The sequence below is a fragment of the Melanotaenia boesemani genome, chromosome 11 (genome assembly GCF_017639745.1).
Source record: "Melanotaenia boesemani isolate fMelBoe1 chromosome 11, fMelBoe1.pri, whole genome shotgun sequence".
Classification (NCBI taxonomy): Eukaryota; Metazoa; Chordata; class Actinopteri; order Atheriniformes; family Melanotaeniidae; genus Melanotaenia; species Melanotaenia boesemani.
In genome coordinates this window covers 14,732,278-14,757,769 of record NC_055692.1, presented here as the reverse complement: position 1 = coordinate 14,757,769, position 25,492 = coordinate 14,732,278, and the positions used below count along the sequence as shown (strand labels likewise).

Here is a 25,492-nt window from a genome sequence, read left to right as displayed (position 1 = left end):
ATGGGTGTGACGTTGCAAAGTTTCACTGCCCACTAGAGGCCTGGCATGTGCACTACATCGTCTCTGGTTTTATTCCATCCATCCATTATCTTGACCGCTTATTCCATTTCGGGTCGCGGGTGAACTGGAGCCTGTCCCAGCATTTTAACAGGTGAGAGGCAGGGTACACCCTGGACAGGTCACCAGTCTGTCGCAGGGCCAACACAGATAGAGACAAACTACCATTCACACGCACACTCACTCCTAGGGAGAATTTTAGAGTGTCCAATTAACCTAACATGCATGTCTTTGGACGGTGGGAGGAAGCCGGAGAACCCGGAGAGAACCCACGCATACACGGGGAGAACATGCAAACTCCACACAGAAAGGCCACCACCCTCTAGGTCCGAACCTACCCCCAGCTGAGATTCGAACCGGCGACCTTCTTGCTGTGAGGCTGCGGTGCTAACCACCACACCACCGTGCAGCCCCTTGGTTTTATTCCAATGTTGTGTAATTGTCTTTTTTTTTTTTTCAAAAATGAAACAAAAGAAAAAGTTTTGCATTAAAACGTTGCTGTGTAAACAAGTAGTGTGAGTGACCGCCTCGCTAGTCTATGCTCCTTGCTCATTCGTAGCGAGGAAGTGTTTTGACTGACCTGCCTGTGAAGTGCCAGCCCCTTATATAGGGGAAGGGCCTCTGCCCTCCCTGGCACTGACAGGCATGCCCCAGGCAATCCTGGCTGGAGAGCAATTTGAGCTTCTGATAAGGTCCTGCCTAGAGCATTCCCATAGTGAGACACTCACTCATGTTACTCTGAGAACTGAGGTTAACAAATAAGGGGGAGGATGTAAGGAAAAAAATATCCTACTTCACCATAAGACATTTTTCAGCCAGGCGTAACATTTAAGAAGAATAAGAAAATAAACAAAAACAGAAACGCTAGAAATAATTAAAAACGTATGGTTCACCATGTATGAGTCACTAAAGATAAAGTTTAAAGATTATGCTCTCATACAGTCCTGTCCTCTGGCCTTCTAATATTACAATCTCATACTTTACTTATCTGTCATCTCCTAAAAGAACTTGCCATGTTACTGCAGCAATGTGTGGTCCCTCTGTTTGTACAGGATGTTGAGAAACAGACCAATTGAGTTAACGACTATCTCACATACCCTGCAGCTATATGAGGCTGTACCCAGATTTCATCAAACCCTGTGAAAACACTTAGATGTGGAGAGGAGATGGAGACAGAGTGCTCAAGCAAACACGCAACAGAGAAAAAGGCAAAAACTCTCTGTTCTACCTAAATCTGATGAGAAAAATACATGTAGCTGTTTACAGCACATATGGTAGCTGAAAAACAAATATATCTGGAGAAATTCTTAAAAACCACATTGAAACACATGCACAAACTTTCAAAAAACACAGTATTTAGTTGCCATTTATTGTCAAATACTCGAGTGTGATATTACTGGAGCAAGAAAACAATGCTAGGGAGCAAGATCAGATGGGGCTAACAGAAAACAGGCTGCAGTCTGCATTCCAGTACAGGCAACCCAATGCACAGACAGTGAGAGAGAATGACAGACAATCTCTGGTCTAAAACCACACATCATCCCTACTCCCCTGGCAGATGGTCTAAGTTGTGGTAAAAAGGTATTTTATGCTTCCCACCATTAACATAATTTGTGGTTAGTGTTAGGGTCCTTAAAGGACAAGAGAAGGACAAAGAAGAAAATCTGCACTTGAGCGCTTTAGACCCCTTCAACAAATGCCCTACTATAGCATAAAATAAATGTAGATCATATTCACACAAACAGCCCCAGTGAACCCAATTCTACTTCCAAGTTCTGCTATGTAAACCACAATTAACATACCCAATTAGCATACAATCTAGTGTTGAAAAGACCTCTAGCACAAAGCTAAATGCTGATGGGTGTTTTATTTGACATTTAATATAATAAATAAATAAATAAATAAATAAAACATGCCTGTAACAACTATTAATTTGTTAGTGAACTACTTAATTATGTAGTTTTTTTGTTTGTTTTTTTTTACTTCCACCAAGGTGGAGGTCATGTATTTGGCGGCATTGGTTTATCTGTCTGACTGTTAGCAACATAACTCAAAAATTTATGGCCAGATTTGATTTAATTTTCAGAAAATATCAGTAATGGAATAAGGAAGAAGTGATTAGATGGCCTCGGCCCTAAGATGATCTGGATCACTGCATGGATCCCAAAAAAATTTAAAGGATGCTTTACTATAGGGAGATAGAAGCTCTATGGGCAAAATTAGCCCTAAGTAAAAAATAATGCCCACAATCATTGGCAAAAAAAATAAATTGAAAAAAAAATGACAATGGCTTGGCGGAGGTCTGCGCTTTGAGTGCTTCAGTTTCTTATGTAAAATTAGTTTGCTTTTGATGTCCACTTCAAACCACCAGTCCATCAAAGTGTTTGAGTAACAGTCATCAGAAACTATTAAACTGAGCAGCTATATCCTAATTATAATTAAGTCTAAACAATTAAAACAACAATATTTTCACGATCCCATATTCCATACTTTCATGCACATTTTGCAACCTCATCATATACAAAACATATGTCAATGTAGAAACTCACATACACAGATGCAAACACCACCGTGCACACATGCACTCCACTTCCCCTCTTACAGGTCAAAGACCATCTGGCAAATTTCAGGTTTACTTTCAAGGCACTGTTTTAATTAGCAAGACATTTTATTAGATGAGAAATTAAACAAAGGAATACAAACACATAGTTAATCTGGCATAAATGTGAAGGTTCCACATAGTTTATCGTGAGCCATCTGTGTGAACCCTCTCAAAGTTGAATGCTTCAGAATCTTTTCTTCCTCTGTTCTCTTCCCTCCTTTGTGTGTGTGCCTTCAGAACACACAGTAAGCAGCATCAGAAAATTGTAATATAAAGGCCGATCCTTCTCTGGTGACAAGAGGCAGTGAAACAGTCACTTTTAATTATTTGGTTTTAAAATATGTTATACAGTTCGAGGCAAAAAGACTCAGACACACAATGTACTTCATTCATCATCCATGTCCAATTGGAGGGGAAAGACAGAGAGCTGGCAAGCAAACTCCTATTAAAACTAAATCAGACAGAAATTCTCTTCAGCAGCCGAAAGGCAGTCAAAGAAAGATTCTTTCTTTCTAGTAATTGTTAAAAGAATGGTGTGTAATTGCCAAGTAATCTTTATGTCAAGTCAGTCCAGAAAAATTCAGGACATAAACGGCTAATTGGCTATCTAAAAATGATGGGAAAATGATGGGGAACATTTAGAAAAAAATTCATTATTACTGAACTGCAACCAACATGTTACCAATAAACAGGACAGTTTGATTTTTTGTTTCTACATTTTCTGGCTTACGTTTTTTTCTCTTTGTGTGCTGTGTTTCTTTTTTGTTTGTTTATTTGCACTGACTGGGCATTATGTAATTCTACTGTCTCTACTTGAAAGAAGACAAAAGAGTGCTGTTGTACTTTAGTCCAGAGATATTTTGACAAACTCATGTAACAGACATTTCATTAAAACTTCAGAAAATTTGGGTCAACTTGGGAAAATAAGCCATTACATGTCTAATTAAAGGATACTCAAAATTGAAACAGCGCTGGGAAGGTGACATCATCCACCAAAACAGTTTCAAGGAGAGTGATCAAATGACAAAAGAATCTATCTTGTCCCATTTTCCACAAGGTTTCATAAAATTTTGTCCACAAATATTTGTGCAATCTTGTTCAGTGACCTATAAATACTAAAAAAACACTAAAACTGTACCTCTGCTTCAGCTGTCACCTTCTTAAAATGATAACACATGCAGGGCCCAAAGATTTCTGCATTGTGGACATTTTTTAATTAAATAAAAAAAGATATTCAGGACATTTTCCTTTTGAATTTGTGGTAATTTTATAGACCGACCACTTGATTACACACATTGTCCTGGGAAAAAACAAATAAATAAAATTAAACCCATTAAACAGAAAAGTCAGGGGGAAAATGGAAAACACAGAATTTGAAAAATAAAGAAAGAAAGAAAAAGAACGGACTCTAGAAAAACTTAAAACGGATTTCATATGGCCTTAGACATAGAAAAAAGTTACCTTATAACTTTATTGCAGTTTTCTCAAATAATCACTAAATTTATGACACAAATTAAGAACATTCTACTAATATTCTTTAAAAAAAGAAGATTATATGTAGCAGAAGTAGGTAAAAAAAATTTTTATTTAATTACAATTTCCCTCTGGGATTAAAGGAAAATATTTTTCCTTTCATAAGTTTTTTTAAATTGTTTTTTACATTTAAAAAATGTTAATATATTCAAATTTTCTGCTATATTTTTTTATATGCTTCAGTTTCAAGTAAAAAAAAGAACTAATCAAGTACTAACACAGGAATAATCCACAAGTTCTAAAATACATTTAACTTTTACCCAACCTAAGTTCAAAAGGCTGTTAGAAAACTCAGTTCATACCTGAATCCACTGGTTGGCTTTTCTTTCTACAGCACTGCTTGGATGTTCTGAATACAGTCCTAACAGACACTGGAGAAGGAGCCCTCTGCTTGTATCTGTAGAAAAAGTGCCAGCATAAAACACATTACACATTATGTCATTAGCTAAATAAATAAATAAAATCACTTATAATGAGGTGTTCAGAGGATGCACTCACCTCCTGCAGTGACATAGGGGTTCCAGCACAGCCGACCCAAAAGCTGGCCTAAAAATGGCAGCTTCTTCAAGGTTTCTGTTGTGGAGCTCTAAAATACAGAAAAGAAAAGAATTACATAAAAGGAAAAACGGATTTAATACTATGCATGTCTGAATTCTTTAATAAAACTTAAAATATCCCCCAGCACATGATTTGACTAAAACATAACAGAAATAGAGCTAAAATATATGTTAAAGTGTGAAATGCCATCATTGGATTAAATGACCAATCATTATATAATGCCGAGTGTATTTAGGCAAAGAATGAAATATGCTAGTTGTTGCATACTTTACGCATTCTAAAAAGTGCCTAGGGGAACGACCACTGTGACTGATTGGCTTATGTGTGGAAAGAGGCGGGTCTTGGGGGCATTTATTATTTCTGTGTTGCCAACTTAGCGACTTTGTCACTATATTTAGCGAATTTTCAGACTCCTCTAGCAACTTAAAATAAAAAAAAGCGACTAACAACAAATCTAGCGACTTTTTCTGGTATTATTGGAGACTGACGTGAGTGAAGGTAGTTTACTCTTCCCAATGAGGAGGGAGTACTGCACAGAGCCCTCCCCCGTCCAAAAGCACTCATACAATGTCTTCTCGCAGCAGCTCCCAGCTGTATTCAGAGCAGATGACGTTCACCTCTGTTTCATGACCAGGCTGAAAATGAAACGTACAAAGCTGCTGCTGGAGGATCCTGCGCTGGCTTACTGTCAGATAGTAATGTATATTAATAAAGAGTGTGGACAAAAATATTTAAAAAGTTAAAAGTGGTGTGACATGCTCCAGACTCCTAATTAAAAAAAAACAAAATACACTTAAAAATCTGAAGTGAAAAATAAAGAAAATATAGACAGAATTGTTATTTTATTTATTTTTGCTGTTCTAAACATTTTTAGGTTGTCTTTTTTATCAATTTTTGCCTTTCCAACGACATCCCTCTTTATGGCAGCATCCATTACAACTATATGTACTAGGCTGATTATGCTAATTAGCAACTTCTAGTGACTTTTAGGACAGCCAATAGCTACTTTTCTTACTGAGGAGTTGGGAACAGCGGCTGGAGAGGACTATCAGCCCCTGAAGCTGTTTATTGCCAGGAACTACATGGACAAGTCAAACCATGTCCTGTGGGGGATGATGGGGACAAAGATGCCGTTCTGCTTCGACTACAAAGTGAAAATCAAATCATCAAATCTGATTTGGTTTGACAAGTTCTATGTCTACTTGTTTTGTATTAGTGCAGCCAGTAAGATGTTTTTTTAATGTGATGTCGAATGCAAAAAAATGTGAACTGTAAACACTGTAATTTCTAAATTTATTGTTCAAGTATTTATCACTAATATAGTGAAAATGAGAGGAAATGTGAATGTTTGCTATGCAAGACTATTTCAGTGTGCGCCCCTAAATTTTCTGCTTGCGATCCTAAAAATTTAAGTTGGGGGCCACTGTGCTCCTTGTAAAAAAAGTTAGTCTGGAACCCTGCTGCGACATGTAAATAGTTGTATAGGCCTCATTGTAAAATAAGTAAACAAGACCTAACAGTAAATAGTGTAACAGTAATGATAATATAAATATTCTTGCTTTCATATACTACATATGATTAACTTCTGCTCTTGTGGTCTCTATCAGATTATTTCATATAGAGAGAAAAATTGAGTCAGTATCATTGTGTGTGCAATAAATGATTTTCAAACTGTGTAAACTAATTTGTGTGCAACGTTGGCTAGTTGTATATGTAACACATGGTTTGTAAACCTTTTTGTGTGTAACTTTGGGCACTTGCAAATGTATGTTCAAATGCAACACACAAATATCTAGAAATTACACACAAAAAATGTATGTATGCATATATGTATGTAAAAAAACGCACAAAATTAATATTTTACACACAAATAATTACCTTTAACCTCATAAATCTAATAATTTTGTTTTCAAAAAGGTTTCTTCGCATACAAATCATCAAACACTGTGAGCTTCACAGCTTCATGTATAGACAGCATGTTTGAGTGCAGTGCAAAGCTGGGTCCCCTGGAATTTCATCTGATTTTCTTCTCTGGTTATTTTGAAGTGGAAAGAAGTTTTCTATGATGAGATTTATACCTAATAGACATGATCATACATTTAAGGAATGGACATCCTTAGGACTTACAACATACTATTCACTCATAAGTCAAGGTACAGTTAGGTACAGTGTCCAAGAACTCAAAGATAAATTTTGCCCACAAAATCAGGACCATTTCAAATAATGTACCTGCAAATAAGAGACAATATTGGGAAAGGAATACACAAAATATTAATAAGTAAATGTAATACTACAGATATTTGTAAAAGTTAATGAAGATGACCTTTGCAAAAAGGTGATTTCAAAGTTATACCTGTGTCTTCAATCACTTAAAGAAAATACACTTGATGTTAAATCAAAAAGCAGAGGGCAACGTCACAATTACATCGGAGAAATGGGCAGAAATCTTCAAACAACAAATTCTCCGCTTTGAAGAGAATTCACATGGAAGAACGCCATCCATTTCTTTGTCACCCTATATCATAAGAAAATGTGTTCAAATCAGACAGCCTGTTGGAGATGTTGTGGAAGAGAAGGCAAATAACTTTCATATATTCCAGAGTTGCCCTGTTATGCTCCCAGTTTGGTTAAAACTACACCAAATCCTAGAGACTGTTTTTTCAACTAAAATTACTTTAAACTTCAATTTTTTTGCATCTAGATGATCTGGAGGAATTTGAATGGAGGAACAAAGATAAAAAGTTGTTAAGAATATTTTTGGTGACAAATAATAAGTCCATAACAAATAAATGGCTGAAAAAGGAAGTACCGTACCTGGTGAAGATCATTGATTGATATTGTGCAAGGTGTGTTTATTATGGAAAAAATTACTTTTAATTTGAGAATACATACACATGTGATTGTTGAATTGGCAAAAATTGACTGCATACATCTCTATTAGATTGGACTTCAGGTAAACTTTGGTTAAACTGCTGTTATTACTGTTATTATTATTACGATTATTGTTATTAATACTCTTGTGGTCTCCCTTTTACTCTGCTCACTCTTTTCACAACTGGAAGTCTCTTCCAGTCTTTTTAAGCACATATTCTTTTTTTTCTCTCCCTGATGTTATATACTCATCAAAAGGTCTTCATGTTTATTGTTTTTATGTGTTTGTTTACAAAATAAAAAATGTATAAAAAGTTTGATGTGATAAAAGAAACAGTACAGAAGCTTCAGTGACACCATGTCCATGATTGAGGGCTCCAGGTCACTGCTAGGAATGGTTCAGTTTGGTTTGTATAAGGGCTTTGGAGTCACAGTTGTGGCATCAAAGTTGTGAAAAACAACATGTTTCCTTGTCACTTTTTAGTGCAGCATCTGTGCCGTCTTCTTTTTACAGGACCTCAATAAGCTCAATAGTATGTCTATATTTTACAGCATATACACTGAAACAGACATTTAATCAGTCAAGTGTTATCACTTGGGTAAAAAATATTGTAAAAGAAAATGTAACACTGTTGAAACAGAGAAAACTGATAAGCAATAGTGGAGTTCATTTTATCAGAAACTACCAGAGCACACATAGAAAGAACTGTACCACTGGAAAGGAAAGGGGGAAAAAAAAATCAAGCCTTCGCTTTTTAAAAGCATCAGACTGTTGAGGAAACAGACTTACTTGATTCATTCAAGATGATGAGATCACCATTATTGGGAAGCATAATGGTAATCGGCCAAGAAGCACTTAGCTAAATACCCCCACACTATGGCCCACACCAATGGTGTCTCTGACACAGTCCTCACCACATGGTCTTCCCGTTAGTCCAACAGTTCTTAATAAGTGGTTTGTGTGTGTGTTTGTATGCATGTGTGCTGTAGATGCAACAGAAAAGGTTTGTTCATTTACAGTAAAAATTGTTCGATGGTCTGTGATTGTAAAAATGCTCATAAGAATGTCCCATCACAAAACAAAGTCATAATGACTGACTACCAGCGCACTGTCAGAATCAAAGCCCTACCTGCTATTTATGAATGGGTTTTCAGGCCATGTATCTTGTTTTGATAAGAGACAGACATCTAAGACAGACATGAGTGATTATGTATGAATTTAGGAGCCTAATGGTACAAGTTTATACGCAATAAAGGTAATGTTGAGGTAGCACGTCTTTCCATGATATTACTGAAATGCAATCAGAGTGAGGCCGAGGCCAAGCCATTGTATTTTTATTTTATTTTTTGCCAATCATTGTGGACATTAGCTTTTAAGTTAGAAGCTCTAGTGGCAAAATTATCCATATTGCTGGTGAAAACAAACCCTGCATCATAAGTTTGTTTAAGTGTTTAGGTGTGAAACTTGTTTTTATAGTATGAAGTTTCCTCCATTGGTTTTTTGAGATGTTATCCAAAATTTCATACAGTTATATTGACACCCTCAGTGTCAAGGCTAGAAAAAGATACGAGGTGAAGCTAGTAGCATAAGGACTGAATAAATGTCTTTATGTCTATCCGCCGTCACATTGTGAAGGAGCAGCTAACAATAGCCGCTAGCCAGTTATCACAGCTTTCCGGGCTTTTGTGTTTTTTAGGCTAGTTCGGAAAAAGATCTCTTGTTGTCTGTGGAACAACTATGTTTATGCCAGATAAAACAGAGTAGTAAATATAATAGTAGACAATTTTTCAGAATCAGAAGAATCCACTTCACTGTAATTGCACAGGGTACATCGAAATTAAGGCAACAGCTCTCATGTTAAGATAAAATTAAAAAAAAACACTCCTGATAAATAATTATAAACAATAAATAAATAAATTAAGATTTAACATTTCAGGGACAGCGAACATTTTTGCACAGGCTCTGTTTCACAGAAACAACTCAGTACTTCATGGATGCAGTAAAATTTGTAAGCTAGTTATTCCATTCTAAAGAGCCATTTATGCTCAACGCAGAAGATGGATATCTCATGCATCGTTTACACATGTAATTTGGTCGGTTTTCGGAGGTCTTGCAGAACCGTCACTTTATGCAGAAAACAGAGCAATACCACCAGAAACCATGGGGGAAGCGTAGCCAACAGGCAACCAGTGAAACAAACAAACCAGACAAGAAGAGAACAGGAAGAAGAAGAGGAGGAAGACGACAAGGACAACAATTGTAAATATGGCAGGAGCTTTTGAAGAAAAGATGTGTGAATGTGTCGGGCATGTTTTTAACGGCGTCTGAAACTGATGTCAAAACACAGAACTCTGAACTGCACACTAGCGGATGAAGTGACTTAACAACTATGACAACTTTCAAGACGCATATAAGTATGGACAGTGACGAATGACGTTTGAAACAGATATACCTATTTTCATATATAAGGGAACATAGATGGGCCTTAACTCCAGTTGTAGAACAAACAGAAAAATGTAAGTAAAAAAAAGCACATTTCCTACACTGTAACCATTTAGTTGCTTAAGGCAACACTAAGAAAACATCTTCCACTGTTCTCACCAAGTATAAACTTGGAAATTAACAATAGGATTTCTCATCTTGGGCCATAAACCACAGGAAAGTTGTAAAGTCATCAAAGAATGCAAAATGCTGCCAAGAAGCAGGCTATCCTCAGATGGTCTTTTATGAGTCCAGTGCCAGTAATAAAGGATTTCAACCCAATTATTGTATACCTTTCTGTTTCTTTGTATCTTTCCTTGTATCTGCTACATCATTCCACACACTGACACCTCTGCATGACGTACACCCACAGAAATGCTAATAGAAATAGGAGCAGACAGAGAAAAATATCTGCCAGTCAATACTTGATCTATGAAAATATACTAGTTGTTACCAAATTCGGACAGAGACACTGAGACTGAGTAATAATTACCTAAGTGTTACAGTAAAACATACGGAGTGTGGAGATGAGGCCACAAATTAAAGGCACTATCATGATGACTACCACAGAAAAACTGTGTGTGAGGAAAGAAGTATGTCTTGAGGAAAAAAAAAAGGTTATTAGAAGCAGCAGGATAAAGTTTTCAGGAGAACGAGGACGTATGACCTGAGTAATACTGAAATCTCACACTACTGCGGCCCTCTTGTCCTCGGCCCCTTTCCCAGATTTGCTGGGCTTGATATGGGGATACATTAGGTTAGTGCTCAAGGTCCCGATGCGGCTATTACCTGACTAACTCAACATTGCAGTGCTGCCAGCCAGACATACGCAGACTCTGCACTGCACAGAGCAGCTTCTGTTAGAAGAACCCTACCATTGCTCCACTCACTGTTTAAACGCTGGCTCAAGGAGAGTGAGAGTAGATGTTTGAGGCATTTGTAATAGACTGCGTATTAATTAATTTAGTGTACCATTAATCAGGTGGCTGCTGTTCAGCTTAATGTGTAAGGGCTGTAATGTATTTAATTAAGTAAGAACCTAGTGTGCTGAACTTGGAAAAACAGTCTGGAGTGCATAAAGGACATTAAATTAAAATTTATAGACACCTAACATGGTGTATGAACAGGACTATCCAAATGTATTAATTTCAAAACAAGAACTTTGTGGAATAGGAGCTTGCAGTAGTTTTCGGTAAATCTGCTTACCATATGGTTGATGTACACAAGGAGTTGACAGAGGAAATTCCCCAGTCTGTTCAAGTGAAGGCAGGTGTCTTTCTGAGCATCTGGACTGTCAGCCAGGCCCCAAGACACTGATTTGTCCAGCCAGAACTGCATCTCCTGGACATTCAGCGGGACATTCGGCTCTGCTGTTTGTTGGAGCTGGCTCGCTGGCTCCGACTCAGTCATCTGGCTCCTTGTCCAGACAAATTTACTTAAGAAAGAAATCCTAGGAAACATAAACAATAAGACCATTATTAAATGCAAGAATTAAACAGAAATTTACATCATTTTTAAAAGAAAAAGTCAGAAATCCATAGTTGGAGGAGAAACTTATGAGATACCCCCATAATAACATACACAAGACACACATCCATGCCCAGAAGCATACGAGTCATATGATTAATATCTGTCACCCGTTTCAAACTATTCCACTAGGTTTGCTTCAACTGTTTCACAGATTAAAACTCAAAATGGGGCTAGCAAATGTTTAGAGAAAAGAGGACTTAAATCGATCATGAGTAAAAGTAGTGCCGGGTTATATGCATGCAAAGTTACTACTGAAAAAAAAGCCCTTTTAAATGTGGGAACAATCATTTATAACTTTCCATAATAAAAATGCAAAACACAAATTAAGAAATGAAAACTGAATTTAGACATGAAACGGTCCAATTACTAAAAATATCTGTAAATAGACCATCATCAGATAATAAAATCAGCTAGCTAATGTAACTGCTGAGCAGTATTTAGTATCTAAACATGTGACTGACATCACCCACAACTTCCTATGAGAGCATAGGTGGCTAATGTAATAAGTGGAATTAATAAAAAGAAGAAAATAAAATGAGGCAAACTGTGCTAATCTGGTGATTTCAACCTCTTACTGCCACAATTTAATGATCAAACTCTAAAACTCCAGGCAAACAAGCCCTCTCCCACACATTCATGAAGGCCTACTGAGAAATAAACAGTACATTCTTCAATTTTTATGAAGACGGAGAGAAAAACGTGGGGGGCAGATCCCAAGGGCATGTGTGTGTGTGTGTTTGTGGATGTGTTTCATGTCCGTATATAGCCTGAGACTGGTGTGTGTGTGTATTTGTTGTTTTTTGCCATAATGACAGGTCTGTGTGGGACACCACAGGGTTGTATTTTATGATCACCTCGTTACACACGATTTGTTTAATGTCTTGCCATCATCTCTGCTGGAAAGCCCCTATGGCGCACTGATGTGAATATACAAATACTCATTTTCAGGAAGGAAAAAAGCCAGACCAAATTAGGAACAAACACCTCTTGTTGACTTGCCTCTTAGGGGTTCAATTTTCAGTAAAGCAGAGTTTTATAAAAAATAAATAAATAAAACTAAAGCATGCAAACACAACTGTCCCTCATGTTCATACATGTAATTGGGGATGATTACACAAAATTGTTAATGAAAGGTATGTCATACAGACAGAAAAATATGTACAAGAACATACACCCGTCAGCAGCCCTGGTGTTAGCTGAACGTATTTTGGAGCAGGAACTAGATGTGACTGGTCAAATATTATCTTTGTCAAGATTTACTAAACTAATCTTGTGGACTTTGGGTTTCACTGAGTGTGCTGTTCTAATTATAAGATTGTTGACATTATTTCAGTATGATCAAATCAGTTAAACATCACTTTCTGCAAATTTACTTCTGCACGTTTTTAGGGTTAGGGTTACTGTATTAACAAGGATTTGGATTAAATGTAGAGTCAGTTATGGTAACTACTTAAAATTTCTTTCAAATTCAGCAAATAACTGGCTGTAATCTGCTAGCTATCTATTGTATGGGTGTACTGAAAATAATTTTCCAGTTTGTTCAAAGCTCGGTTCTGACCAATACAAACAATACTGTTCATGCAAAACAGTCATATGTTCGTGCATGGACAGACTTCAAGGATTGTCAAAACCCTTCACCCTATAATCATCTGTATTTTGCAACATTGGACACCAGAGGTTGTGCAGCTATTGTGGGAGGACCCAAGAGTATGACTCATATCCTAAAGGGCACCTCCAGGTAGTGATCACAGTAGCAGATCATCAAAGATGCCAATTACGGCTCCAGTGAGGAAAGCTGGTGTTTGCAGCTGCATCTGTCGTGGGCGATCAACCCATGTGTTTCTAAACATCTTTGTTATAGGAGTTCTGTTTGAATGTTTTTCTGCTCATCGCCATCATCATATGGGGCTAAAATCTTTCAGTCTGCGAGCACAGTTGTTGGTTTGCGGACTTGGTAATGTCAATCTGTAGCTCTAGGTTGCATAGTTTTTTTTTGTTTTTTTTAGAGAGGTACATGTGTGTTGGGTTGTTAAAATGAAGGGGGAAAAAATAATTTTAAAAGTATTAAAAAGTATTATTCTACCAGTATTAAAAAAGTTATTATTCCAGGTATTATTCTACCTTTAAATCCCAAGACAGAAAAAAAACAGCTAAGTAAACTAAAGTCAAAAATAAATTTCCTATACATATTCTGCATGGTTTGATGAGCAAAGAAATAATAACATACAAAGTCTGTTAGAGTTTCTGGACAAAGATGTTATATAATGATCCTGCCCAGTACTAAAAAAAAAAAAAAAAAAATCTCTGAATAGCATTTCATTTCAGTTTGTGACCCCAAAAAGGTGTAATTGTATTCCTCAATAATAATTTTATCATTTTTTTAGCTAAGTGATTGAAAGACTTAATCAGCAAAATGTTATCAAGTATGAAATTATGTACATTGGGAAAGTTTCATTGAACAATTTTCTGAAATTTTGACACCATGGTCAAATTTTAAATTTAGGGGGTTTGGCCTATATCACACATACTCTTTCAGGAAAGCAAACAGAAATACAACCATAATATGAATCTAAGTGTTATTTTTGCAACAACTGAAAATGAGTGTATGTGTTAAATGTTATTAGAGAAATCCTCTTTAAGCAAAAATTTTTTAATAAAATTAAAAAATGTAATAAAAATGTGTTCTACAAAAACAATAACGCATCAGCTGAAGAGGTTTTATGGTAATATTCACTCATTAAATACATTAAGAGAATTATTTGTGTCAATAAGGTGAAACCCAAATCTGAAAACGAAGTGTTTTTGCAGTAAAACTGAGCCATTAGCAAAGCCGCAAGCGTATAGGTAGCTGTGTTATCATGACCACCCGGCAAATATCAGAAATGTTCAGAAATAAAGAAAATATGGTTTTCGAATAATTTTTTCTGTTAAAATGACAGAGTAAAAGGAACAATACATTATAAATAAATATATTTTGAATCCTAAAAAGGTCAAGTGTGTAAGAATGACTGACATCTAGTGGTACATATGGGCATAGCAATTACTTCAAATGTAAAGAACAGTTGTGAAAAGACGATGGCCGCCAGTGGCTAAAATTCTTCCAAACATAAACATATTTTCATTTACGAGTGGATCTGGTTGTCTCACCTGCAGCGATGACTGCACTACAACTACTTCAAAATTGTATACAAGTGTACTGTATTTTTTTGTTTATTTAAGGCGTTACTTATCTCAAGCCGTGCCCTAGCACTCATTAAACAATGCCAGAACTGAGTTTTAAATGTCAGAGGATTCTGACAGAGTTATTTGTCCATTCAGAGACACTGTAGTAAAAATGGTGGCACAAATATGCCAGCTGCTAATGTATGTGGACCCACAGTGAGAAGATATAAATGGCTAATTCAATGTGAATAAAAACATAGCAGTTACTTTTTGGTAAAGTGAAAAGATACCAACAAAAACACAGTTTTTAATGATATATTTCATTTTTATGTAATTAGACTTTGATTTATTAACACACTGCACCTTTAAAAAGAAAGACATAAGTCACGTTTAGTCAACTGTACCCCTAAAGGTGATCATTTTGAAGAAGAACGCTATAAAATCCATCTTTAATCAATCAATGGGCTTAAACCTCCAAGTTAAAGAATAAGTGAATAATTAAAATCCCCTTGATTAACTGAAATAAGTGTAACTGAACTCTCGTGCTTTAACCTTAATAACTTCAGCAGTATTTCATTTGCTAATCCTTGTCTTATCACAACAGCTTTAACACACACCTAGAGCCACGATGATTCCCTCAATAACATAAAAAAAAACAATAAAATGCATTAAAAAATTTTGCACAAATCAGGAAAGAATGATTCAATAGGCAGATTTTCCCAGAATTACACCTTGCTAATGATTTTGATGTGTAGTAACTATATTGTACCATAGGGGGTCAGTATTTCTTCCACTCTGTAGCTATACATGAATAAAACCTGTCAGTGCAAAGTAAAGATACACCACAACCTCAAACTGTTGTATATCAATCTGTATCAAACTGTGTCACGACTTCGTGAGTGCAGCACGTTTAAACAAATATCAATCCTTCTTTGTCAGAATATAGTCTAGCCTTAATGGTTAGCTTGTTAGCGCCTTCACTTCACAGTCATTAAGTGAGCTACAAACGCTTTAAATTCGGACTTACGTTTGAATGAGACGCGTAAATGTCAAAGTGAGACATCCAGAGAGCAAAAATAAGTTACAGTCATTTAGTCACTACGTTTATGGACCTTAAAAAAAACAACTTGTTCTGTCCGCCCAGTAAAGAAACCGAACTTCCCTCTTCTATCGGGATTCTTTGCATTAAAGAAGACAATTGGTTGAAATCCACGTCGTACGTAAACGTCAGGTCTGCGCTGCCTTCTGGGAAACTGAGTCATCTGGTTGAACAGAAGGAGAGAAACAAAAAAGTTCTTCACGTGGCAATTTTTAATGCAGACTATGATAGTAGGGTCTTCCACATTTATACAGCATGCAAAAAAAGTGCAAGCCAACAAATATTTATTTAAAAAATACGTTTATAATTATTTAAATAATGTTCTAATAATACAATATTTTGCAGTTATTCAAAAAAGACATTTCAGCATTTGAGATGATTTAGATGCTGTCCCTTAAATTTTAATTTGTCATTGCGACTTTCAAATAGTGATAAATTATAATATAATGATTTCCTTTGTATTTTCGCTTTTGTCATAATGTTACAGAAACAAGTCATCTGTTTATTACCAAATGAACAGTTAAAAGGAGCAATAACTTTATAATATGAAAACATGTTAACTGTTAAATGTGTGTATTCTCTTGTTCGCATCAAGTGACTGCATTTTTGTCAAACATTTTATGAGTGAGCATTGAGAAAGGGAACTAGAGTGCATACCATGACCAGAATATCAGGGGTCCTAAAATGTGTCCCTCTATAGTGCAAAGCAAACTTTTTCGTGTTGCATGGCTCACACTAACAAATCACCCAGGCTTCAGCCAGACCCAGAGCAGCTTAGAGCACAATGCATCAGGAAACAGTTGTTTAACATATGCAATGCCATTTGTGTAAATTTGTGCACTTACCTATGTGTGCATATGTGCATTGGGGGGCTGTATGAGAAAGAGATTATATCTCAGTAGTTTTTGAACTCCACAGATGAATGCACTTCTTGTGAGTATATATGTGTGTGTATGCGTGTCTGTGTGTGGTCAAGTAACTGTTAATACATGCCTTACCACTTGAATACAGCTGAAAATAAGAGTGCAGGTCACACGGTTTGTACTGCACTATATGTGCACAATTTTAGACTGTTACAGTTAGACATTGCAGTCTTTTAGATGGAGGATGTGTTTAAAGCGGTGTTGTGGGCCTAGATTAGACTTCACAAAATCTGTGGTGGGAAACCCCACAACCTGTGGGCTAGTGCATGAACAGCAGGGGAGTTTGAGCACAGGTGTGTTGACATATGGTGAGTTTCAGTGACTGTTCTTTCATACATTAGGATTGTGGCCTTGCATCCCAAATAAAACTGAAATTGTGAGTGCAGATATCTGTGTTACTATAATAATTCATACTCAGAAAATAATAAATCCTAAGCTTGCTTTTACACATCTGACAGTACATAATAAGCCATATTTAATGTTGGAGTACCATTATATGAAATATGCACATCAATGTCTAGTGTAAACAGCAGTTCATATTATAAAGGTGGCAGGGGTTAACCCCTGCCACCTTTATAATTTCCCAGCTCCGCCAGCTCCACCCTGGTATCCTGCCTGGGCCAGCATATAGGTCAACCAGGGATAGATCACTCCACGTGTGGTGCTGTGTGTTTGTGTGTGTGTGTTTAAGTCTTGTAAAAACATCAGCATATGGGTTTTGAGCCAGGTCCCTGGCAGTACTCGCAAAAAGAGAAAGAGAAGGGGAAAAAAAGGACATGGCAAAAACTTGGGAGAATGTGGTTTGATGCCCAAAGTGGAAACCCACACACTGATGTTTTTGTGAGTATATGTGCATTTATGCATGTGTGTGTTTGCTTATGTGTGGCTGCTGATGTGTATATGGACACTAGATATATAGTTTTTGTTGTGGTACTTCTCTGTGATTATTGCGGAGCTAAGAGATGGGTTGTCACACAGTGGGTTAGAAACTCATTCATACTTTTGTGTATGCTTCTGAGTTTGCATGTGTGCTTTCATCCTTGGAGTAGCGACCTGCTCACAGCCAGAAATCTGACATCGCCAACTGGGCAGCTGTGCCAGTGGGCCGCTGATTCAAATTCCAGTCACACTTTTTGATTTAAAAAAACTAAATGCTGACATGCTGAATAAAAGTCAAAAGTGTATAAGACATAAAATGAATAAGCACCACTGTTGAAATTTTGTCTTATGTAAGTTTGACTAAATCTTGAATTTGCAGGTGTATAGCCTCATATCCGCTATCAAACTCATTTAGTCTCACTGGATCCTTTAAGGCAACATAAAGTAGACAAATGGTCACTTGGCCCAACTGTTTCCATTGATTCAGTTAAAAATTATACATCTTACTCTTAGCCCAATGAATGATTACAAAGCAGAAATGAATTTTAAGGAAAAGGCAAATCATCTGATTTCTAATTTTTGAAGTATGCTATGGCCATTTTTTTTTTTAACTTTGTGGTTTGGCCAGAGAGATGTTGCTGGCTGAAGAACATAGGTATCAGTCTCTGCATTGTATTCTGGGTTCAGTGAGACCCAGAGCTACACAGTTGCTGACATTTTTTTCAGTTCTGATCCATACCAAAGCCATTACAGACCTGGCTCTGCTGTTGTGGCCCTACATGACTTGATGCCTCTCACATTGCACCAGATTTCAGAGCTGCTCTGTTTGATGGCAAACATGCACTGTGTGTGTGAGTGCATGTATGTTATGTCTACTGCTATAATCCAAAAAAAACCCCAAAGAACTGGTTGAGGACATGAGCGGATCAAGACCACAAGATGCCCCAGTTTCCATCAGTGGAGTCAACGTGGACACTGTGCAGGATTCAAATTACTTGAGACTGTTTATTGACAATAAGCAGTAATTCTAAAAACCCAGATCTCTATTTTCGGAGTCACTGGGGTCCTTCAACATATGCCAGATGATGCTCAGGGTATTTTATGAGTCTGTGCTGCCCAGTATGTTGTTATGTGCTGGAGCAGCCGACTAACAGTAGCTGACACCAACAGACTCAACAAACATATCCATAAAGCTAGTCATGATTTGGGTGAGGAGCTGAACTCTCTAAATGTGATTTCAGAGAGATGGATGCTGTCCAACTTAAGGACTATACTGGACATCCCTTCACAACCTCTTAACATTGTGCTGGAGACCTGAGGAGCATGTTCAGTAGCAGACTGATTCCCCCACACTGCAATACAGAATGATACAAGAAACCATTCCATCCTGTGACCACCAAGCTCCATAACTTGGCACTGTAGAGTAGGTCTTCAGTCATAACTTCTTGTTAATATTGTACTTAACCAAAATATAAATGTCTTTAGGCTCTGCGATGGACTGGTGACCTGTCCAGGGTGTACCCTGCCACTCACCTGTTCATTGCTGGAATAGGCTCCAGCTTCCCCCTCAACCCTTAATTGGACTGGTGGTATAAAAAAATGTAAATGTCTTTATTGTATTATCTATATTCTTATTATTTTAATTGAGTACATTTTCCAGGGATTAACAAACCATTTCTGATTTATAAAAGAAGCCACATTACTTTCAGAATACTTCCAGCAGTGATTTTAAGCCTTACAATAAAGAAATGTCAATAATTAAATTGGAATTACATTTACCAAGTTTTCATGTGGACTTATATAGAGGTTTTTTGGTCCTGCAAATCCTGTTTGAGGGCAAGGAATAGTAGAACAAATTTAGACTCATTATAGATATCTTTATATCTTTACTTCTGAACTGTGGACATGAAAAATACTTTGAATAAGCAGAAAAATAGAAAAGCTTTATAAGGAAATCCAGACCTCAACCGCCTCTGCTGTTTTATAACGTCCAGCATGAATAGAAACAGAAAATGCGTGCAAAATTGTGCTTGGAGGAACAGACCTCACCTTTCATAGCACTGCTTATATTGTTAATATAAACTCACTTATAGGTTGTCTAAGATAATACATTACCTCAAATAATTAACCACAAACTACTGACAGCATTATCTGTGTTCATCAGTGAACACTTCTAGACACACATTCACTTTTCATAGCAATTACAGGCATTTTTAGAGCACACTGTTTTGTTGCTTAGAGAGGAAGCTGGGGATTGGCTGAGAGAGGGAGAGAGATTCTGTGACCAATGTGAAACAGCGCTGCCCTCATATGCTTGTAGACACCATCATATACTCATACACACAAACACACACATACTGCATACTAAGAGCTCTGCTTTGACAGTAATGAATATATTTAGGGAATCTACAAGTTTGCAAATTTCTTTAATATAAAAATGAGCTTATGCACTTTTTTATTTGATTTTTTCCCCCCCAAATGATACTTTGTATGTATGATGTTTGATGTGTGTGTGTATGTGTGTCAGTGTGTCACTGTGTCCTACAGGTTAATCATAGCTCAGTTTATTTACTAATGGTAGAAAGTAGCTGCTGGTTACGTCTTGTAATTAACTAATAATTAACTAATAGGAAGAAAACCACATTAAACATACATTTACAGTGAAAAAACAATACCAGGGAAACTGGGGCAGCTGTCACATCTGACCCCTCTGGCTTCTAAATGTTTTGTTTAATAGCAAGTCAATGAATAACTAGATTTGTACTTAAAGTTTGAGTTTTAAGAGCAGGAAAAAGGTGATGTTTAAATTATTACAAAAGATTGGTGAACAGCTTTATTTAAAATTTATTACGCTTTAGTTGCAGTTTGATTGCACTGGTTAAAAGTTCACTGTCTTCCTCTTTGTTTTTGTCACACGAAGAGGATTTTGTTCATATATATTGATGTTGTGAGTCACTAACCCAACTTCATCTCTGTTACTCATTCATACACCAAGCTCAGCAATTTGATACCAGAGCTTTGTGTCCATTTGTATTATCCACACAATTGTAGTCTCATAGACACCTGCTTTCTATTAGTCCAGTAGATTGCAGGGAAATTGAGTGGGAGTGTTACACACAAACATATCCATCTATTTGCCCCTCTGTCTGCAATAATTACACACTTCCTGCTCTAAAATGCTTCTCCAATAACTTCCACTCCAATCACTTCTCTGTTTACGTTTGAGTTTCCACATGTAGGCGTTTAAGTGTGTGTGTATGTTTCTTTGGGGGTTCGCAGATGCACAAGTCACCATGGACAACATGCATGCACTCATTAAAAATAGAACACTTACTGTTTAGAGGTAAAAGGAAATAAGTTGTATTACACCTGCACTGAGATCTTTCAGATATTTTCGGCAGCTAAATGGAATCACACCTGAATAAAGATGTGATCTATTGCAAGTTGGTTCTGTTTACTTTCTTTGATGGAGGTTTCTTAAGTCCTTTTTGCTTAACTTTATTTATCTATTTACCATTTTGAGACAGTGATGAACAATTAAGTTCCAGTGCTCTGAAAAAGACCCTGCCAAAGTGACATAAACTAATTTATCAATTACTAGATCTGAGGCTAAGAAAGAAGTTGAGGGGATAGGATGAGAGAAGCCGAGGACCATCATGAAATTCTGGTGAAGAAACACCAGTGAGTGAGATTCAGAGTGGGGTATGTTTCATGATGCTTGACCCCCTGGTTCCTTTAATATACAGAGGAAAGGAAGGAGAAAATGGGTCTGGGAGGGGAAAGCAGGGAGGCAAACAGAGGATCAAGAGGGTTAGACACAGCTAAATAGGTAAGCAAGGGAAATTGTTTATATGGAGTGGTGCCTGTTTCTGAATCACAGTTTTATAAACTATTTAATTTGGTTGAATGAACTTATGTAAAATAACTGATGTCTAGCATTATCTTTCTCTCTTTATCTGCATTTACTATAAAGGCTTATCTCTGTTCATTCACGTACTTATATCAACACACTGTATATTTTCTGTGCATATGTCTATGCATTTATGCTGACTGATTCTCCCTCAGTGGTCCTCAGAGCTTTCCTCCAGCCCTGTTCCTCATTAGGCATCTGTCGTGGTGCCAGAATCAATAAGCACGGATGGAAGAGAAAAAATCTCTCTCCTCTCCTCGCCTCTTTGTGAATGGGCAGATCATTAGCAAATTCCAAAGCGAATACCATCATCACCCAGGAAGGACCTCAAATTAATTGTTCATTTTGTAATTTGTCCCTCTATTATTTCCTTTATGATCCTCAGTTTAAAAATCCTCATCATTAGCACAAAGTGTCAAAGACATGTGACAGTCATATGTTCCAATTTGGCTTTGCAAAATCATATATTTGCTCAACACTCTCAGTCACATGAAAATATTTAGTTGCAGGTTTCTTTTTGTCTCTGTCTTTCCCTCCGCTGTCCCCCCTCATCCTAAGATGATGCATCTATTTCCATACATTGTTGCATGTTTGCTGGCACAGACAAACCTCAAAGTTTAAACAAAAAGGTGGGTGGTGGGTGCACATCTGGTGTGTGTGTGTGTGTGTGCATTCTACCAGGACTACATTAAACAAAAGGAAGAAAGCATGACAGGATCCAACCTCAGTTTGTCATCCTCAGTGTAAACGGCTGTAGATCATGTTCACATCTTGCATGCGCTCAGCCCAATGCGTGTGCAGCAGTCGCACGCAGTTGTGTCAACGCAGCAGCAACGAAAACAAAAGAATGGAAAGAGGGAGCTAAGAAAGAGATGGATAGATATGGATGGAAAGTGAAGAAAAAGAAAAAAGAGTGAATTCAGTTGGCAGAATAATATAAGTGTAGGAGTGTAGAAAGCTGAGGGCAGGATAAATGTTTCCAGAATTAGTGGCTTGGCACCATTCTGTAGTTCTCGTCTGTAATGCAAAGAAAGAGTGAGTGGGTTTTCCACCTACATAGAATAAATGATGCGAGGGGAAATGGGAGTAAACAACATCAGTCATTGTAATTACTCTCATACGGCTACTCCCATCCACCATCCTCAACCCCCCCTTTCGCCCTCTTCCACCCTCAAATTTCCATCTGTCTTAACTTCAAGCCTTTTCACTTCCCCCTTCTCTATGACTTGATTACACCTTCTGCTTCATTGTTTCTCTTTCACTGGCTGTTTCTAAACATCCTCTCCTCCTTTCTGACTATATCAAAACCAATGCCATAAATCTGACTTGAGTAGGGTGGTCTGCATTGCACAGAAGAAATATGTGGCAGTGAAAATTAAAGAAAGATACTACAAATGACCACACATCACCATTGCATTTGGTGTTGTCAGAATGGCAAAACAACAACAAGCATTTATAATATATTCTGGCACATTACTCAGTATTTTTATTTAGTTGGAGACTGTGAGAGAGAAACAAGTCTCATGTCTCTGGCTTTGAATGAGGCTTGCATATGATATGCACTCAGTCCATATGGCCCTGGTCAGTTTGTCAAATTTCAGCAGGATTTTTCAGAAACAAGAACACATCAAAGAGCCAACAAACACTGACACATCCCAAATATATTGTACAAATTCCACAAACCTATTCCAACGATTACATTTTAGTTATTTTAGTCATTTTAAATATATACATAAAACAAGAAAAATCGCTTTGTATTTCACTTCACCTTCACTAGTTATTAGCAACAGAGTTTCCAAAGGTTGGGTGATAAATGTGTATTCCTTTTGTCGCTAGCATTTCAACAGTATTATTCATCTGGTATCTCGTGTTTCTTTTCATTTACCACAGTAGCCTGCAGAACTGTTTTTTTTTTATGTTAGTCATATGTAAGTCTGGCCACAAGGGACTTAGAGCTGAGATTTTTCTGGATTGTTCCTGTAGGAACAACGTTCTCCCTCTGCGGGAGATGAAACAGCGAGCCAAGTCAAACAGGTCCCACAAAGGAACTTAACAGTAGTACCTTCAGAAAACTCCCAAAATCACCCACCATGTGGCTGCAGCATAATAGAAAAGAACAAGAAAGGTACAATTAAGCTTTATTATGATGCTATAGCTTCTAAAAAATATACTCTTCCAGCTTCCAGTTTAGAGCTCAGTTCAAAGCTTTGGCATGTTATTTAACTAGATATTCCAACAATGTCCCAAAAATGTACCCTTAAATTTCTTTTCAGACATCATGTTATTAGAACCATGAGCATCAAAGAATATTCCAGCAGAAGCACAGGACAGACACATTTAGAAAATATACCAACCGACCAAAAGTTTTACTGTAAAGCTAGTAGCGGCTGCAATGTGCTCTTCTTATTCTCTCTGCAATCATTTACTGCTACTTAAAATGGGCATTTACAAACCTTCAGTAGCTTTGACGTCAGTCTGGCAAACGCTGCTTGTTCATGAGTATATTGCTGCAAGCACACACACAGGCAGAGACAATTGTAGTTTATGGTTAAATGATTTTCAAGGTGTCTCTGAGGCCTCAAAGGTAAAAGCCACATTTGTCTGGCTCTGGAGTCGTATCAACACACCATGTGATGTTTCCTGCAGATTTATTCTTAAACTCCCCTTTTCATGAAGAATTTGTAAATCAGGCCCTGGATCTGGCGGCAGCAATTGTGTGTGTATGTGTGTGTCCCATACAGTCATGTCAACAGAGCAATCATTCATGTAGAGGAGAGTATACACTTAGAGGGTTTAGCTCTGCGGGCAGGTGATGATGGACAAGCCTTTTAGGGAATAAGTGAGGGATCAGTAGAGAGAGGGAGAAAGATGAATGGAAATAAAGGACTGGAGCAGAAAAATCAGGAAATCCTTTGTGGTAATTGCCTTTACAAACATGGGCTGGGACGGGAGGGCAAAGAATGTAAAAAATATTATGCAAAAAGGAAAGAACAAAGATAAGTTTGGCTGTGTATCTGTTCCATTGTCGCCCAGGCTGGGCAGGGAGCCACGGCTGCTCTTGAAGAGAACACACTTCTTAATTGCCTCCTCTTTCATGCTTCCTCCATCTTTCTCCCCCTTTCTGTTGGCTGAGAGGACAGGTACCGGAAACACTTATTCATTAACAACCTGGAGCTCGTTAGCTCCAGTGAAGCACTCTTCAGAATATGAGGGTAACTTCAAATGTGTGTATGCATGTGTTTTTGAGGAGGTAAGAGGTGAGGGGGGCTAAAGGGTAATGTAGGGCCAGGGGAGGGGGTTTGTGCTGGTTTGGTGACCTGGGGTCCTCCAGCAGATGAGGGGAGTGCTGGAGGACTCAATCAACCATGTCATCTACAAACAACCATTACGTGCGCACATTTTTTTCCCTCTCACACACAAAGGATGTATGTGCTCAAAGCTCAGTTTAACGCATAAGACTGAACTTAAACTACCTTTATCCAACAGCATATTCTTTAAATTTTATGTTCATGCTTTGAGTGCATGAAAATCTGCCTTTAGCATTAGTTTCTCCTTGGCCTCTAAACCTGAATGAAAAAAGTCAAGTCTAGTTAGCAAAGTTCAAAATGTGAGACACAACACACAATCACCAAACACACCAGGCCATTTGTAAGATGTCAGCCAGCGCTCTTTGCACTGGTTGGACAGCAAGCAGTAGAGTTGGTTGCTTTTATTGGCTTTAAAAGATAATTACATGCCTACTGCCTGCCTCTTCCTGCTCATCCAGGGTCAGTGAGTTTCTTAGCCTCACTGAAATTAAGGTTAAAAATTGGGGTTTGGGAGAACTGCTCTTTTAATTGTAATTAGGAGCAAAAAAAGGGACACTTGCATTTTAATCAAGACACTT

General features: G+C 37.4%; 1 protein-coding gene across 2 annotated transcripts in view; it reads right to left on the bottom strand.

The window, feature by feature from the left end:
• Positions 1 to 15,961, bottom strand: part of fancc (FA complementation group C) — a 42,860-nt gene extending 26,899 nt beyond the window's left edge. For both annotated transcript variants that reach the window (XM_041999009.1, XM_041999008.1), the window contains exons 1-4: positions 15,823 to 15,961; positions 11,310 to 11,553; positions 4,691 to 4,778; positions 4,495 to 4,589 (exon numbers count right to left, since the gene is read on the bottom strand). In XM_041999009.1, coding sequence (XP_041854943.1) covers positions 4,495 to 4,589; positions 4,691 to 4,778; positions 11,310 to 11,513 — 387 coding nt within the window. In that variant the 5' untranslated portion in view covers positions 11,514 to 11,553; positions 15,823 to 15,961. The remainder of the gene's footprint in view (positions 1 to 4,494; positions 4,590 to 4,690; positions 4,779 to 11,309; positions 11,554 to 15,822) is intronic.
• Positions 15,962 to 25,492: the final 9,531 nt, after the last annotated feature.